Raw genomic sequence first — 18,424 nt, forward strand, 5'->3', positions numbered from 1 at the left:
TGCCCTCCCCTGCTTGCTCTCTCTCTCTCTCTCTCAAAAATAAACATTAAAAAAAGCCAAAGAATAAGGACACTCTGGCTCAATAAATAAAGTGATCAGTCCCGCTGTAGCTGAGGGGAAGGAGGACAGCAAGGTGGGTACAGGGGCCACAGTGCAAAACTGAAGGAGACACAGTCAGGGTCAAGTGCATGCAGGGGCAGCACCTGAAGGTGAGCCCCTCCTTCGGTTCTGCACCCAGGGCCCCTCACTTGCTTCACCCCAGTCCTGGCTCTGCTCTAGAAGAAGTAAGTTAAGGAAGGCCAACCAAATACCTATAAACAAGTTATTTCTGTACATTTCCCAGATTTTCCATAAGCACCGAGCAGTTTTTCAATCCTTCATTTTTACAGACTGCTGCCTGCTTGTAATGATCATTTAGAAAAAAAGCCCCACTTTCCCCAGGGAATGAAGACGTCGTCCCAAGTGTGTTGACTTGGAGCATGGATAGAATGGCCCTAAGTCCCAATTTCTAGTGGCCCATCCTGTCAGATAAACTGGTCCCAGGCTGCGATTTGGGAAGTAGCGTGGCTGGAATGTGCACTGAACTTCCATCCTTTCGCTCCTTTATCAGTTGCTCTCAAACTCATGGAAAAGTATACGAGGGGCGCCTGGGTGGCTCAAGTCAGTCAAGCGTCCGACTTCGGCTCAGGTCATGATCTCAGGGTTCGTGAGTTGGAGCCCCGTGCCGGGCTCTCTGCCGTCAGCGTGGACCGTGCTTCAGATCCTCTGTCTCCCTGTCTCTGCCCCTCCCCTGCTCGCACTTTCTCTCTCAAAATAAACAAATAAACTTAAAAAAAAAAGTATATTGAGTTAACTGGGGGCTATGTAATACTTGCAGAATATTAGAGGTTTGGGACCGTGTAAAGTGATTTCAGTCAACCACTGCTGTACCATGGGAGACTGGAGCACAGAAGAGCTGAATGACGTACCCACTGCAGGTTCCTTGGTCAAGGCTGGAACGACAGCCTGTACATCTCGATTCTTCGTCTTGGGCTTTTTCCGCTATAATCACGCTGCCCCCCTCCTTAGGTCATAGACTCCTCAACGTTCTTTTAGACACAAGCCGTGGAAACAATGGCACTAACAACAAAAGACCTGCGTCAGACTGGTTGAAACCGAGAATCCGGTGGCTCACGCAACAACCTAGTCCAGAGGTATCTCTGCCTTCAGGGACAGCCGGCTTTAGGGGTCTTAACAATGTCATCAGAACTGGCTCATCTCCAGCCCTGTTTGGCTTTGTTTTCAGGCTCTACAGATGAGCTAAATTGGCTGCCAAGTAAAGTCCTGACGTCGCCTGAAGATCTTGCCCCCCCCCCCCCCCAACAGGCCTTTCAAAGTTGCAGATTGCATGCCATTGGGTCTGATGGGATCGGGCACCATTTTGGAAATAGTCACCGTGGCCAGAAGGTACTATTCTTACTAAATAGGCCTGAATCCCATGTCTACCCAGAGTGTAGAGTCTACACCCTTTGAAAGATTTGTCTGAGGGTACACATCAGGACCAGGCAAGAGGGAGGCAGAGGGTGCCCATCTGAACAAGAATAGCCACTGTGGCCTAAAACACAAGTTTCTCCTTACCTCGTTTTCTCAGTAAATTCACCTGCATCCTCCACTTTCCACTGTAGCTGTTTAGTGTCTCTGTCCAGGAACCTTTTCCTTTTGCATAGCTCCTTTAAAGTTTTTATAAGGTAATGGGGCGCCTGGGTGGCTTCGTTGGTTAAGCGTCCAATTTCGGCTCGGGTCATGATCTCACAGTTCGTGAGTTCAAGCCATGCGTCGGGCTCGGTGCTGACAGCTCCGAGCCTGGAGCCTGCCTCGGATTCTGTGTCTCCCTCTCTCTCTGCCCCTCCCCCACTCATGCTCTGTGTCTCTCAAAAATAAATGTTAAAACAATTTTATGAGGTAAATAGTGAAAAAAACCAAAAGGAATTCACCCTGCTGCGTTTTGAACTTGTTTGAGACCTGCGATCTCTTTTTTTCTCCCTTTTGGAATGGGACTGTCTATCCTGTGCCTTTCCCACCATTGTATTTTGGAAGCAAATGATGTGTCTGGTTTCACAGGTTCACAGAGGCAGAGGGATTTTGCCCCAGGATGATCCACGCATTAGCTCTTACTTATAACTGACTTAAAGGAGCAAGATGATGCGATTGGGGACTTTGAGCTGGCGATTTTTAGATGAGATTTAGAGTTAGCATGGATGCTGACACTGTTAAGACTTTGGGGGATGTTGGGATGGGGTGAGTGTATTTGGCATTGGGGAAGGTCAGGGATTTTGGAGGACCAGAGCAGCCTATAATATGTTGGATCGTGTCTCCCAAACAGATACGCTGAAGTCCCAACCCTTGGTATCTGTGAACGTGACCTTACTTGGAAACAGGGTCTCTGTGGGTGTACTCAGGTTAAGAGGAGGTCATATTAGATTAGGGGGGTCCCTAATCCAAATGACTGGTGTCCTTATCAGAAAAGGGAGGTTTGCGCACAGGCAGACATAGAGGAAGGCCGGCCAGGTGAGGATGGGGGGCAGAGCTTGGAGGCTTCCGCAAGTCGGGGAAAGTCTGGGTCTGCCAGAAGCTGGAAGGAGCCAGGTAGAACCTTCCTCAGGGGCTTCAGGGATACTAGCTCTGCTGATACCTTGATTTAGACTCCTAGCCTCCAGCATCGTGAGACAGTTACTTTCTGTGGTTTTCAGCTCCCCTGTTTGTGGTGTGTTGTGACAATAATCCCAGGAAACCAGTACAAATTCGAGCCTGGCAACTGGTTTCGTAAACAACTATTTGTTGACCTAAATGGCGATTAAAACCCAAGCTACCAAATGAGCAAAGTGTTCCACAGCTTTCTGGAATGACCCGTCACCAGCTTACGCCTTGTGTTAGCTACGACATGGAGTGAGCACTTGGACGCTTCCCGGTGTCCCCAGAAATTCAGATGAGGGGTAAGTCCTGATGCGGCTCCTTCAAGAACTAACTAGCGTTATCAGAACACTGGTCCCATGAGAAACACGCGTGCAAAGGATTCTCCGGATACAGGGAACGATGAAAACTCATAAACGAATTATAATAGATGATGCAGGCATCTTTTGAAGAGTTTATTCTTAAGTAATCTCTACACCCAACACGGGGCTTGAACTCACAACCCCGAGATCGAGAGCTGCAAGGCCCCCCCCCCAGCTGAGCCAGCCGGGCGCCCCGACACGAGCACTTGGGTGCCGCTCTGTGATGACTACAGTAATGAGGGTGCTTCGTAGAGTAGAATCATCGGACAGCATTTTCACGAAGCCGTCTCCGATGGGTGGTGAGCAGAGTCTAACCGCCTCCCCGTCACTGGCTGAACAGAAGGAAGCCCGTGAAAGTTGTGTCATCGTCCTCATCCGCAAACAAGCCGTTAAACCTCTCCCCTCCTGCCACCTGCATCCACACCTCGTCCCCCAGCTTCAGGGGCAGCACGATGCCGCCGGACGCCTGGTCCTCCGAGCTCATGTAGCCGTCCTTGGTGTGCAGGATTTTTACCCCATTTTTGACCAAAGCTACCTGAACGTTCCTGGAGAAGACAGTGATGTGGTAGGTGAAGTAATAGACCCCGGCCACGTGGCAAGTGAATTTCCCCGTGGCTACATCGTAGTGATTGAATTCGTTGTACAGGATCTTATCAAATTTAATGGGCGCATCTGAAGCCGGAAACTTGCTCAGTACCGTGAGGCCCACCGTGAAAGCGCTTTTGGGCAAGATGGGAGTCTCGCCGATTTTCCCTTTTTCGCCTCGGTCCCCTTTCCAGCCTCTCATCCCCCGGACTCCCGGCTCCCCCTGGGGCCCGAGGGGCCCAGCATCTCCCTTGGGGCCAGGCTTTCCGACGGGGCCCGTGGGGCCAGGTAGACCAGTTGGCCCCGAAGGCCCAGTGTGGCCCTGTAGCCCCTGAGGACCAGTGGGCCCCACGTCACCTTTCTCCCCCTTTGGCCCTCGAGGGCCAGTCTCCCCCTGGAGGCCTTTCTCTCCCATGGGACCAACAAATCCTTTGGGCCCGTGTTTTCCTGGGGGTCCCTGGGAGCCTTGATCGCCTTTGATGCCTTTGGCTTCGACTTTTCCGTCTGCTCCTAGGCGGAGAAAGAGAGAATAAAGGAAAAGATGACTTGCGACACGTCACCTTGCAAAGCCAGCTTTGGCTTTTCTCGAGCACACGGAGGAGATACAGCAGTGCAAGTACAGTAGATGCTCCAGGTCCGAACGTTACTTTACTCCTAAAGCGCGTGCGTGGCATCCACACCCGCTCACACACGCATGCGTGCACACAAAACCCCTTCGTACTCCTGTCCGCTATGGTGGCGTCGGGGTCCACATTAGAAGTTCCAGCTCCTTACCCACCACAGAGTCGACTCTGGCCACTACACACGGCCGACCCTTGGGCACAGGTCTTCGGAAAGGCAGACGAACTCAAGCTGCCTCCAGTGACCCGCCACTCAGCTCTCGTTCTGTGACATCTTCTAAAAAAACCCCTCACGGGACTGAACAGGCCCCTCAGGGCCCCCCGGCTCCTCCAGCCCGACTGGAGAGCCGTGGTGAGGAGCACGGGTTCTGGAGCCAAATGCCAAGACTCCTTCCTGTCTCCTCCACACAGGCACAGCGGGACAAGCCATTCAGCCACCTACACCTCTGATGCCTCATCCGTAAAACTGAGACAATAATACCACCTCATTTATAGGCTGTTGTATCGAGTCGATATGTGGAAATCGGGGCACCTGGGTGGCTCAGTCGGTGAAGCGTTAGACTCCTGGTGTTGGCTCAGGCGATGATCTCACGGCTCAGGAGTTCGAGCCCCGCACTGGGCTGTGCGCTGACAGTGCGGGGGCCCGCTTGGATTCTTGCTCTCTCCCTCTCTCTTTGCCCCTCGTGCACGTGTGCTCTCTCTCCCTCTCTTTCTCTTAAAATAAATAAAGATACGTGAAAAGATGGGGCGCCTGGGTGGCTCAGTCGGTTGAGCGTCCGACTTTGGCTCAGGTCACGATCTCACAGTCCGTGAGTTCGAGCCCCGCGTCGGGCTCTGTGCCGACAGCTCGGAGCCTGGAGCCTGCTTCGGATCCTGTCTCCCTCTCTCTCTGCCCCTCCCCACCTCATGCTCTCTCTCTGTCTCAGAAATAAACATTAAAAAAAAATTGTTTTTAAATTAAAAAAAAAAAAGATACGTGAAAAGCACTCAGAGCAACCTGGCACAAAGTGCCCTTGAGACCATTCTCTCTCCCCCCATCAGTCACAACTGGCAGAGCCCTCCTCACCCTCCCAGGCCCAATTCCAGCGCCACCTTCTCATGCACTGTTGCCAGAAGCCCGGAGTCAAACTTTAGCATCATTCCCCAGCGTCCACCCACTAAAACAGGCTTCAGCAAACTACGGCCCGTGAGCCAAATCCAGACTCACGCGTGTTTTTATCTGGACCACAGGTGACGAATGGTTTGCATTTTTAAGTGGTCACAAATAAAATTCTGCCCTAGAAATAATGCTTAAAAATTATATAAAATCCAGCTTTTAGTTTTCATGGAGTTTCACCGGAACACAGCCCCACTGACGTCGCATCTATGGCTGCTTTTCACTACGGTTGTGACTATATGGCTCGGGAAGCTGAAATTATTCACTATCTGACCCTTGACAGAAAAGGAATCACGAACTTCTAGAGATCAAGAGCCGTGCTGTCCTTATTGCTGGATCATCCTCAGAGGCTACAACGGCTACTTGTCCTTGGTGAGCGCCAAATGCCTAAGTCACTGACGGCTCAAATTAGAGGGTGGTGAAACGGAACACGATTTCTGACCTCGTTCTCCTTTCTCTCCATTCATTCCATCTTTCCCTGGACCACCAGGATGTCCCGGTTCTCCTAGGTGGAAGAGAAGGAAATAGACAAGGGTTAGAATCCTAATTCCGCGTTTCCTGAACATCGGTCTCCATCGGGGGTATAGACCGAAGAGTCCTGGGAGTGTGCCCCCACCCCCGCCATGCACACACTGTCTTTTGCAGAAGTGCCGGTGGAGAGAGGCAGATGTGAGTTGTGTAAAAGAAGTGAATTATGAAATGAATTGAGTGGACGTCCCAAGCACCCAGCTCCAGGAAGACAAGACAGGAAGGTAATATGTGCACAGATGATCACAATTACGTTTTCCCCTCGTGAATTGAACTTGGGTAGCGACTGACTGTTGGAGGCACTGGGTGCCTCACTTCCGCTCTTTTTCTATCTTGTGTAGAGTGGGGTGGAAGGTTCACTAGCCTCCTGTGAAAACACAGATGACTGTGGTTACCTGGCACTACTGGGGATAGAAGAAAGGATTCTGGAAGGATCTCTCCAGCACCTTAGAGTGGTGGTAGATGTCACCCATTAAGGTGGCATGGCCGGCCCCACTGGGAACATCAGGGGAGTGAGGTTTTGCCGACCACACATGAATTTTGAGCTCAGAACAGGCAACCCTGAGCTCCAACTTCCCATGTTGTAAGTCAACATCTCTGGAATCAAAGGCAGTTCTTGCTGTAAGGAAGGACAGTAGGAGCAAAAGTTGAAGGAATCATGAAGACACGAGTGTATCCCGTGTATGTGTATACACACACACACAGCACACACACTGTGGTCCCAGTGGGAGGGGAAGGTCGAGGAACGGAGTTCATCAAGGTTGAGGTTTGGCCATTTACTTGCACTGGGCTGTTGACTACCCAGAAATGAGACTGGTCTAATGCCAAAAGGGACATGGGCTCTACTAGAGATGTCACCCATCGGAGACCCCTCAGAGCCCGTCTGCAGGGCAGTGGCAGGAGAGATGGCAGGTGGCCCTCTGCTTCATCCAGCCCACCCAACAGATCCCCTGGATTAGCAAATGCCGTGAGCACAGAAACACCTAAAAACACCAAGACTTTCATTCAGCTCTACAGCTGACTCCCCATACGAAGTAATTTGTTCTAATATTCATTTCTCCAAAACTTAACAAAGGCTTTTTAAAAACCCATATTCCAGGGGGGCCCGGGTGGCTCAGTCGGTTAAGCGACTGACTCTTGATTTCACCTCAGGTCACGATCGTGAGATCGAGCCACCCACCCATGCCAGCACGGAGCCTGCTTGGGATTCTCTCGCCCTCTCTCTCTGCCCCTCCCCCCACCCTCTAAAATACAATAATCGTTTAAAAAAATCCATATTCCAACAGCATTTGCTGGCAAAGCACCTTTTAGTTCATCCTGAAGTTACTTTCTGTGTATCATTTCAACCGTTTTTAAAATAGCCAGAGGAATATCTAATCTTCTGATAGGATTCTGAAATAGCAAGAGGGAGGAAAAATGACCGTGGTTTGTGCTCAGGTTCCCCACAGAGTCCTGAAATGTCTAATTTAATTGGGGTGTTTCTATCAATGACTGATATCTCATGGTACAGTTTATAATTGGGATGAGATTCATTCTAATGAATGTAAATGTATATCCCTATGTCCCAAGTCTTAAAAATCTCTAGGTTTTTGTCAGACGTCTTGTCAGATGTCTGACTAGTTCATCATTGTTTTCTCCCACTCACACGCACTGGAAAAGGTCACGCTAAGAAGAGAAATGACAGCGCTATTTTTGTGTGATTCTTGAACGTCTGCCTCATCAAGTCGACCTTCAATCTTCAATTTCTTTGCAGAAGTATTTCGGGCGCCCACCCGTTCGTGAGAGTTCGACAGTCCAATTTGAAAGTCCCTCAGGCTGGGCACACGTAACCACAATACGCCACAGTACACGGACAGACGATGAACGTGTGAGGGCTCTCGCTCCTCCCACAGCACATGCTTCCAGCTTCATGTGACCTGTCCAAAGCGACCATGCGAAGCCACCCAAGTCAATTCATATAGGAAATATTTTCAAAGCTCAATTTTTTCCATCAAAATTTACCTTTTATTTTTTTAATTTTGTTTAATGTTTTATATTTGAGAAACAGAGAGAGAGAGACTGAGCGTGAGCAGGGGAAGGACAGAGAGAGACGGAGACACAGAATCCGAAGCAGGCTCCAGGCTCCGAGCTGTCAGCACAGACCCGACGCGGGGCTTGAACCCACAAACCGTGAGATCATGACCTGAGCCGAAGTCGGATGCTCAACCGACTGAGCCCCCAGGCGCCCTCTAAATTTATCTTTTAAAATGTCAATCGGAGTTTTGATGTTTTCCCCCTGTACCCAGATAGACCAATCCACTTACGTTTCAGGTATGTGACCCTACGGTCAGACCCAGGCTCAAGAACCAAGCCTGTCAGTTGGTGTCATGGAATCCACTCACGTATCCTGGCTTTTGCAGATCTCCTTCCCAGAGGCTGCATCCTGACCCCAGATCCCCAGACCCTGGGGCAGGTCCCAACACCTGAGTCCCGCCGTGTGGCTTCAGTGACCATCTACTTTGGTATTCTCTGTCATGCCACGTCACCTGCCTCACCGTGTGGCAAGGCCCTAGCTCTCCCGTGCAGCGCAGCCAGGCGCTCTCTGCTAAATATTTAGCGATCAGATTTCTCTATATGCTCCAAGTGCCAAAGACCCACCATACCTGCCATCTGAGGCAGAAAGATCTACACCATGTGCTTCTGAAGACGGCCTGTAGTATCAGAGGTGATGGCCGAAAAGCAGTTGTCCCCACTAGATGAGAACGTCTGGTGGAGGGGGGAGCCGTGTTGGTCTTGTCCTGCCACAGTACCCCAGAATCTGGCCTGGAGCGGGCTCTCGGTCACTGCTTTCTGAGCAAGGGGTGCATGAATGAAGGAGGGGGAGCGGGCAGGTGATGACTACACTGGTGATGAATGAATGAATGAATGAATGAATAAGAGGAATGGACGGGTACATGGAAGGGTAGCTGGAGGCCACCAAGTGGTGAGTACCTGCCTCTCCCTTGTTGCCCTTTGCTCCGTCTCGTCCGTCTCTCCCGGGCAAACCATTGTGACCGGGATTCCCAGGGACGCCAGGGTGCCCCTGCCTGCACGTGTCCTGTGCGTTCACATTTCCCATGCAGATCCCGCCGGCGAGCAGAAGCAACCAGGTCCTCATGTTTCAGATGATGGAGCTGAGCTGAGAGAGGGAAACACAGACCAGAAGGAAAGGCCTTTGTTGCTGGGGCCACAGACACAGCCTCTGCTCCTTGCCGTGGGGCACGGGCCCACTGCCGATCGACCTTGGACAGGATGGCCAAGACCGGTAAGGGCAGAAGCCGCTAGCGGACGAAGCTTCTCACAACCAGAAGGCCATCGTTCTTGAAAGGAACCCACGTGACTGGGACCACTCTGAATGGCGAATGGTCAAGGGGAAAGCCGAGTTCCAAGTCAAATGCTCGCATTTACCACTCCACTCCACTTGGGGCAAACCGCTTTTTGGAGCCAGAGAAGGGAATGATACTCGCTTCTCGGCGCTGCTGTAACAACCAAGGGTGACTGCAAAGTGCATGAAAAGCACATGTTCAACAGTGAAGCAAACACAGAATTAGCATTTGATCCGGCAACCCCAGTTCGGGGTGGACACGCACAAGAGCTCGAAGCAGAGACTCCGACATACTTGGACACGCGTGTTCACACCAGCTCTAGTCACAGGAGCCCGAAGGTGGGAACAACCCACACGGCCGCCGACGTGTGAATGAACAAGATGTGTTTACGCACACGATGGGAGGCTCCTCAGCCTTGAAAAGGAGGGACGTTCTGACGCATATACTACAACACGGATGCACCTTAAAGACATTGTGCGACGTGAAATAAGCCGGACGGGACCAGTACTCTCCGATTCCACTCGTATGAGGGCCCTAGAGTAGTCGAATTCACAGGGACACAAAGCAGAATGGTGGGAGCCAACGGCTGGGGGAAGGGGAGGGGGAGCTAGCGGGGACAGAGTTTCAGGTTGGGAAGATGGAAAAGTTCTGAAAGCCGACGGCAGAGACCGTCGAACAACGTGAACTTCCAGCCGCCGAACTGGACGCTTAAAAGCGGGTAAAGTGGTAAGTTTTATGCAATGTTTACTTTACAATAAAAAATAAATAGAATGAAAAACAGCAAAGCATTCCACGCTGTCCTACTGTGATGAGACATATGCTTTGAGTTAGATTTTTGACTCTACAGGAAACCACCGTGAAGGGCACGCGCGCGCACACACACACACACACACACACACACACACCAAGGAACAGGCAGTTTGCGAAGTACACCTTCAGGCCCCACTGCGAGTTTTTGATTTGCTTTCCAACCCCATCAGGAGCGAAGGCCACGCCGGGCGGTGAGGTTTGCGATGAGACCTAAAGGAGCAGAGCGGCGAATCAGGCCAAGTGTTCGAGGCAGAGAGAACACACTGGCAAGACCCTACGGCAGTGTGCACACAAGATTCGTGGGACGCTCTCGACTACATCAGATCTCCCCGGGAGGGGGGCGCCACACCGATGCCTCTCTTTCACGGCACCGTAGTACAGGGCTACCCTTACTCACGTCACCGTATGACTGAAGCCTGACTGCATTTTTCTCCTTACTGTACCCCTAGTGCTCAGTATTAAGCCTGCAGCACTGTGTTGAATAAATACGCGTTGAATGAAATGCGTGTGCCATGGCAGACACTTTAGGACATAAAAATAATAATAACCTGAGAATCGTGTCACACAGAGGACGGGTTAAGACGGCAGCGGAGTAGCCTGAGCTCGCTTCATCCCTCGAACATTCGAACACACTAGATGAATATCAAATCAGTTGAACACACGAGAAGCCGATCTGAACTGAGAGGGCCGGGCTGCACAGCTAGAGCTAGAAAAGCAACCCCAGTGTGGACGGTGGGAGCCACGGAGAGTTGACCTCGGGGGAGAAAAGAACGTGTGTGCTGTGGAGGGGAGGGAGCCCTGATCACGGAGAGAGGAGTGAGAGAGAGAGAGAGAGAGAGAGAGAGAGAGAGAGTGAAGGTGCACCTAAGGGATCTCAGAGGAATAAACCTTCCCCCAAACCACTGGGAAAAGAAGAGGGGCTAACCACCACAAGCTTTTATGAGCCACAGAGCGCAAAGTCTGAAGTTACCCAGGTCAGCGCCATCACCAGCTTTGCACCCGGTGGGCCTGGCGGTGCTCCACTGGGGAAGGAGTGTGGAGTGTGGCGGCCCGAAGCGGGCAGCATGGTCTGACGATCTCTTGGGTTGCACAAGGAGAGACAGTTCCCTGGCTTGAAGTGCATTTGGGAGAGGTGGACTGGCCTCTCCTGGGACAGAAAGACCCCGTGGGCACCAGCCTGCCGCTCTATTCACTGGCATAAGAACAGAGATGCCAGCTGAGGGCGGCAAGCCTTGGGTGCCAGGTTTTGGCTGTGCTTTAACACCAACTCCAAAAAATTGCTAGAACTAATACATGAGTTCAGCAACGTCACAGGATATAAGATCAATGTCGAGAAATCTGTTGCATTTCTATACACCAATAAAGAAGCAGAGGAAAAGAAACCGAGGCATCGATTGTGTTTATAATTGCACCAAAACTCATAAGAGACCTAGGAATAAACCTAACCAAAGATGTAAAAGATCTGCATGCTGAAAACTATAGAAAACTTACGAAGGAAATTGAAGAAGATGCAAAGAAATGGAAAAACATTCTGTGCTCATGGATTGGAAGAAAAAACATTGTTAAAATGTCAATGCTACCCAAAGCAATCTACACATTCAATGCAATCCCTATCGAAATACCACCAGCATTTTTCACAGAGCTAGAACACATAATCCTAAAATCTGTATGGAACCACAAAAGACCCCGAATTGCCAAAGCAATCCTGAAAAAGAACACCAAAGCCAGAGGCATCACAACTCCAGACTTCAAACCATATTACAAAGCTGTAGTGATCAAGCCAGTCTGGTACTGGCATGAAAACAGACATAGATCAATGGGACAGAATAAAAAGCCCAGAAATGGACTCACAACGATATGGTTAACTAATCTTCGGCAAAGCAGGAAAGAATATCCAATGGAAAAAAGACAGTCTTTTCAACAGATGGTGCTGGGAAAACGGGACACGCAGAAGAATGAAACCGTACCACTTTCCTACACCACACACAAAATAAATTCACAATGTACGCAAGACCTAAATGGGAGACAAGAAACCATCAAACTCCTAGAGGAGAACACAGGCAGCAACCTCTATGACCTCAGCCACGGCAACTTCTTACTAGACGTGTCACCAGAGGCAAGGGAAACAAAAGCAAACATGAACTATTGGGACTTTATCAAGACAAAAAGCTTCTGCACAGTGAAGGAAACAATCAGCAAAACTAAAAGACAGCCTACGAAATGGGAGAAGATATCTGCAAGTGACGTATCAGATAAAGGGTTGGTATCCAAAATCTATAAAGAAATCATCAAACTCAACACCCAAAAAACAAATAATCTAGTGAAGAACTGGGCAGAAGACACGAATAGACATTTTTCCAAAGAAGATATTCAGATGGTAACAGACACATGAAAAGATGCTCAACATCGCTCATCGTCACATGAATACAAATCAAAATCCTGATGAGACGTCACCTCACACCTGTCAGAATGGCTAAAATTAACAACACAGGAAACAACAAATGTTGGTAAGGATGTGGAGAAGGGGTTTAACCCTCTTACACCATTGGTGGGAATACAAACTGGTGCAGCCACGCTGGAAAACAGTATGGAGTTTCCTGAAAAAGTTACAAATAGAACTACCCTACGATCCAGCAACTGGACTACTAGGTATTTACCCGAAGGATAAAAAAATACAGATTCAAGGGGGCACACGCACCCAGATGTTTATAGCAGCACTATCAACAATAGTCAAATTAATGGAAAGAACCCAAGTGTCCCTCAACTGATGAACAGGTAAAGAAGATGTGGTATAGGGGCACCTGGGTGGCTCAGTCGGTTAAGTGTCTGACTTCAGCTCAGACCATGATCACATGGTTCGTGGGTTCAATCCCCACGTCGGCCTCAGTGCTGACGGCTCAGAGCCTGGAGCCCGCTTAGGATTCTGTGTCTCCCTCTCTCTCTCTGCCCCTCTCCTGCTCACGTTCTGTGTCTTTCTCTCAAAAGTAAACATAAACAATTTTTTTAATTAAAAAAGATGTGAGATACACACACACACACACACACACACACACACACACAATGGAATATTACTCAGCCATCAAAAATGAAATCTTGCTGTTTGCAATGACATGGATGGAGCTAGAAGATATTATGCTAAGCCAAATAAGTCAGAGAAAGATAAATACCATATGGTTTCACTCATTGGAATTAGGAAAGAAAACAGATGAACATATAGGAAGGGGGAGAAAAAAAGAGAGGGAAGCAAACCATAAGAGACACTTAATGATAGAGAACAAACTGAGCGTTGCTGGAGGGAGGAAGGAGGGAGATAGGCTAGGTGGGCGATGGGTATTGGGGGCACTGGTGATGATGAGCACTGGGTGTTGTATGTAAGTGTTGAATCACCACTATCACACCATACGTTAACTAACATAATTTAAATTAAAATTTGGAGAAGAAAATAATAACATGAGGCTAGTGAGAACCCAGACCCGTATACAGCACTGAAGGCGACGTCCATCCGCACAACCTTTCAGATAAAGAGAAGAGACGTTCATATCTTAAACTTAGTGATCTCGTGCCGAAAATTCTTAATAATCCAACATTTGTTTGCCAAACATATTAGCCATGACATTATCTGTCATAGTGCAAAAGTGTGTACTGCATAATGTGCTTCCATCCGTGCTGCTTGGGTATAATATTATGTAGCCCCTGAAATAATTATGTAGGTCATGTAGAAATAAAATATGTGAAAGATATATGTTGTGTTTCATTAAAAAATTTTTTTAAATTTATTTTTCAGAGAGAGACAGAGCGCGCGCTCGAGCATGAGCAGGGGAGGGGCAGAGAGGGAGGGAGACACAGAGTCTGAAGCTGGCTCCAGGCTCCGAGCTGTCAGCACAGAGCCCGACGCGGGGCTCGAATTCACAAAATGCGAGATTGTGACCTGAGCTGAAGTCGGATACTTAACCGACTGAGCCACCCAGGCACCCTGATGTTGAATTTTTAAAAAGTAGAATAAAATGGCATGTGCATTATGAATTACATAGGTACCCATGTAATTCTATATGCATATCGACAAAAACTAAGACCAAATATATCCAAATGAATATGGCTGCTTTAGAATAGCAGGGTTATGAGGGTTTTTCCTTTTTAAAAAATGCTTTTTTACAGTGTCTATTAAAATATTTCTAGATAAATAGTAAAACCAGCTAGACTTGTCTAGGATTATATCGCCATCTCATGGAAACTTCTAAATATCACAGCGTCCAGTTTGATGGCAAAGTATTTTTAGGCAAGAAAATACAGATGTTTCCTTTTGAAGTCACAAACTTACACCATTTCAGGAAATTGAATTGTTTTCTTAGAGCCAAATTCCATAAATAATCTACACCATCCTCTTTTGTTTAACTCAGAAGTGACTGGTCATAGTTGAATCGAAATGGCACAGACCAACCTCTGCTAAAGGGTCTATATTTTTCCTTTTAAATTTTTTCAAAATGTATTACAATTATTTCAATAATAAAAAGATCTCAAGATCATAAAGGCATCAAATTGGGGTAAACTCCATTTTGTCCTCCAGCTAGGGAAGAGCTAACATCTATCCTTCCGTAATTTTTTTTTAATGTTTATTTATTTTCGAGAGAGACAGAGCATGAGTGGGGGAGGGGCAGAGAGGGGGGAGACACAGAACCCGAAGCAGGCTCCAGGCCCCAAGCTGTCAGCACAGAGCCCGACGCGGGGCTCCAACTCACAAGCCATGAGATCATGACCTGAGCCGAAGTCGGATGCTTAACCGACGGCCACCCAGGCCCCCCCTGTCATTTATTTCTCTGGTTTTGAGCACTTGCTTAGACCTCAAGCCTAGCACACAGACAACCTTCAACAGATGACTGTGAATAACCAAATATGCTCTGCTCCCAAATAAGCAGGGAAATAAGCTATGGCACTGTCTTTAATACGAAAATTGAGAAGAGGAACGTGAGGGTTTGCACAAGGACTACAGTAGACGTTATATTAATACGTCGTTAGTAAAAATAAGTTGCGTTTGTGCTTTCTTACAAAGCCATAAATTGGATCCTCAGTTTCGTTAGTTCAGCCCACAATTGATGCACTCAATTTAATTGCACTATGTGTCGTGGAATCGATGCACCTTTTAATTCCTCTACGTGTTTCTCCAGAATGCGCGAGAGCTAGGAACGCTTCTCTCCCGTCCTTCCCTCCCCCTTCCCCCTCCCTGCTCTCACCTGGATCACTGCCCCCCCCACCCCATCTCCACACTGCACCTGGACTAGGGAGCACTTATTAGGCGCCACCCTAGGTTATAAGGACAGCCACTGCATCTTTCCGCTTGCGTATTTTCAGTATGTCACCAACAATTATTTGTTGAATGATTTAAAAAGAGAGAGAAAAAAAGAACTTTCGAAAGAAATATCCTGGCTCCAAATGTGTGGACGCAGCCTTTGGGGGTGTGGCTGGGTATTAAATCTAATCCGAGTCGATGCCTTCGGTGGAGATCACTAGTTTCTCCAACCCCCCCCTCCTCCCCTTGCTCCCCGTAATAGAAATTTGAGGCGGCATGTGGCTGCCCGCAGTGGACATTTCCCAGCCTCCCTTGCAGAGGCCTGGAAAATACGAGGAAACTGGATTCTGGCCGGTGGGAATGAACAAGAGGGATCTGTGCAAGGACCACAGGCTTCACGGGGAGGAGGGCTGCTCTACCCTCCCCGGGCCCCTTGCCCCTCCCTGCGGCTGGGGCGTGCGTGGGTGGGTAGGGGGGGTGGTGAGACGTCTTGGGACTCCTTGAAGGAGAGCCACCCTTCGGGGATAGAAAATCTCTGGTCCCTGACGGCCACGCAGACCAGACCCGCCCCGCCGGCCCGTCTCTGACACGAGAGAGAAGTACATCACAAGCCTGCTGGAGCCACTGTTATTTGGGGTCTCCCTCCCTACTGCTAAGCCCACGTCTTGACTAACGTGAGGCGCCTGCTGCCACAGGGGTGAGCATTCATCCCAGCGGGGAAGGTCGGTGGCCATGTGTCGTGGGCCCAATCGGCAGAGTTGCTGAGCACTCGCTGGATATGCAGCCCTCCAGGCGATAGATTAAACAAGCGACCACGGTCCTGCCTGAGCCGGATCCATGTGAAGCACAGGGAACAGACGCGACCCTCCCACCGAACGCCCAACCCGTGGGGGGCCCGAGGACCCTGGGATTCTGCTGTGATCTCCTAGACCTGACACACTGCCCCGGGGGTGGGCGGTGGGCAGAGGGACACAGACCGCAAAGGACTTTGGAGCTACGGTTTTTTAGACCCCCCCCCCCCCCCCGGCAACAGGTCCTGACTGGGTTTCTGGGCTGTTTCTCCTTTGCCTGACCTACACGGTGTCTTCACTACTGAGCTTCTGGTTAAGGTCACTCGGTTTAATAAAAGACCTGCCAGAATCGAGCTGAGCGGCGCACAGTGGGTCTCCCAGCCTCCGAGCTTCTGCTCTGCTTCTTGCGTGTAACACGCGAGAGAAGAAACAACCCCGAACGCCCCTCCCCGACTTGACACTTCACGAACCTAAAAATCAAAAGATTGTCGCTCATCGAGTACCTTTTCTTCCACATGCCCTGCACATTGTATTTCTTCTTTAACGTATGTTGAGGGGCTTGTTTTCAAGCTACGCCGTGTAAATGATGAAGTACGGCCATCCGTACAAACATGCACATGCTCAAATTTGTGCCAAATAATCTACGAGCTCCTCTAGAAAGCTCTCGGGGAGGGTGTACCCTTACGCCTTCTCCTGTAGCTTCATCCCTCCTCCCGGCCAGTTTGCAGGGTTCTGGCAGAACCTCAAGATCTGCTTTTGCCTCCTGCTCACCTCTTCTGCAAATGAATTCTGAAACCAGCTTGCTCCTTTCCTACCCAAAACTCGGCAGACAGCTGCCTACCTCGCCAGTAACTAAGCACGATCGTCACACACGGATTAAGAGCTGCTTTAGGACTCCCATGCCTTAAATCAAAACCAAAGCAGCGGTTTCCTAACGCACTTACCTGAACCCCAGGGCCACGGGCTGCATGCAGGTGCTGCACAAACCAGGAATCAAGGGCTCACTAAATAAAATCACGCCTTCCTGCCACATAATTCCCTAGTGGATGTATCTGCAAAACAGCAGGAAGGGGAGGGAACCGAGTAAGGCACAAGATGTTTTGGAAGAGCTTCAAAACTTGCAGCCAGACTGGAGTCAGGTAGCAAGTCTTCTAGCACTATCTGTTCAGAAGACTCGGGTCTTTACCCCCCTGTCCTTTTTAATCAAGGGAGAGAAAGCGAGGTACACTTCCGAGTCTGGAAGAAGGAATCCCCACGGCCGGTGTCTTTCCGTAAAGTGATGTTTGTGCCTTTGCTTCGGCCGCCTCCCCGCCGACCTTGGGCCAATTGCGGGCCAACAGGACGACAGATTGCTGGGATTCCAGATCCCTGGAAGGGACTTCATTTAACGAGATCTCTCAAACTTCTATGTGGGTCCTTTGATCGTAGACACCGTGTGTACCTTGGCATTTAACGCGCGTTCTCTTCACACACACACCACCTGCCACTGAAAGAAGCACGGTGCGACTGTGTTTTGGACGCCACGTAATCATTAACGTTTCGTTTTGCCCCCATCAGAGTTCATTAACACGGATCTCTAACTGAAAAATAGCCTCAGGAGGACAAACGTACACAACGCTGTTTTTCAGAGGCTGTTGAGAACCAACTCGGACAACCTAGCTGGACTGCAGAGGCCACACAGAGAACGGGGGATGCGGGCTGGGCAAGTCCCATCGGACAGAAGTAACACCCTCTCCACTCGCCGGGCGTCCGTTCCTCGTCTGTAGCGCAGGGAAAGCAACACCAGCCTCACAGGGCAGGGCGGGATTTCGTTTGGCGACAGAAGCTGATCTGCTTTCTCTTCCGTCGTCCTGTAGCCTGAACTCCTGACCCGTTAGCGCACCCAGACACCTCCGGCCACTTCTTAGTGGGAGGGGGGCAGCCCGAGCGTTGACCGCGGGGACAACTCCTCCCTCCTGCTGTGGCTGCCCCTCCCCCACCGGTGTCACCCTCGTCTTCCCCTTCTCCATCCCTGTCTCCTCCCCTGTCCTCTTCCTCTGCCTGCTCATGCTCAGGGGTGATCCGGGGCCGATCCCCTCCTTGGGCTGTCCGCTCTCGGCTTCCTTCCCACCCGCACCTCCCGCTCTCACCTCTCTCTGGAGCCGCAGCGTCCAGCGGGTAGACCAGAAAGTCACACGGGCCCCCCGCCAACCCAGCCTCTCTTCTCTGCATCCGTCGGTGGCACCAGCACCCGGCCATCACCCCGGGGCAGAACCCGGAAACCGCATCTCGTCT

At 50.0% G+C, this 18,424-nt stretch overlaps 2 protein-coding genes across 2 annotated transcripts in view; both read right to left on the minus strand.

Annotated features, from left to right (window-relative positions):
• Nucleotides 1-3,091: 3,091 nt before the first annotated feature.
• Nucleotides 3,092-17,160, minus strand: LOC125174871 (complement C1q and tumor necrosis factor-related protein 9A). The gene is made up of 4 exons (XM_047874886.1): nucleotides 17,095-17,160; nucleotides 8,892-9,078; nucleotides 5,836-5,898; nucleotides 3,092-4,127 (listed from the first exon to the last, which is right to left on the minus strand). The coding sequence occupies exons 2-4, from the start codon at nucleotides 9,055-9,057 to the stop codon at nucleotides 3,358-3,360; spliced, it is 999 nt and encodes a 332-aa protein (XP_047730842.1). The 5' UTR covers nucleotides 9,058-9,078; nucleotides 17,095-17,160; the 3' UTR covers nucleotides 3,092-3,357.
• Nucleotides 17,117-18,424, minus strand: part of SPATA13 (spermatogenesis associated 13) — a 350,239-nt gene continuing 348,931 nt past the window's right edge. The window contains exon 13 of the mRNA XM_047874029.1: nucleotides 17,117-17,202. Coding sequence (XP_047729985.1) covers nucleotides 17,165-17,202 — 38 coding nt within the window. The 3' untranslated portion in view covers nucleotides 17,117-17,164. The remainder of the gene's footprint in view (nucleotides 17,203-18,424) is intronic.

Source organism: Prionailurus viverrinus, chromosome A1 (assembly GCF_022837055.1).
Source record: "Prionailurus viverrinus isolate Anna chromosome A1, UM_Priviv_1.0, whole genome shotgun sequence".
In the NCBI taxonomy this organism is placed as follows: Eukaryota; Metazoa; Chordata; class Mammalia; order Carnivora; family Felidae; genus Prionailurus; species Prionailurus viverrinus.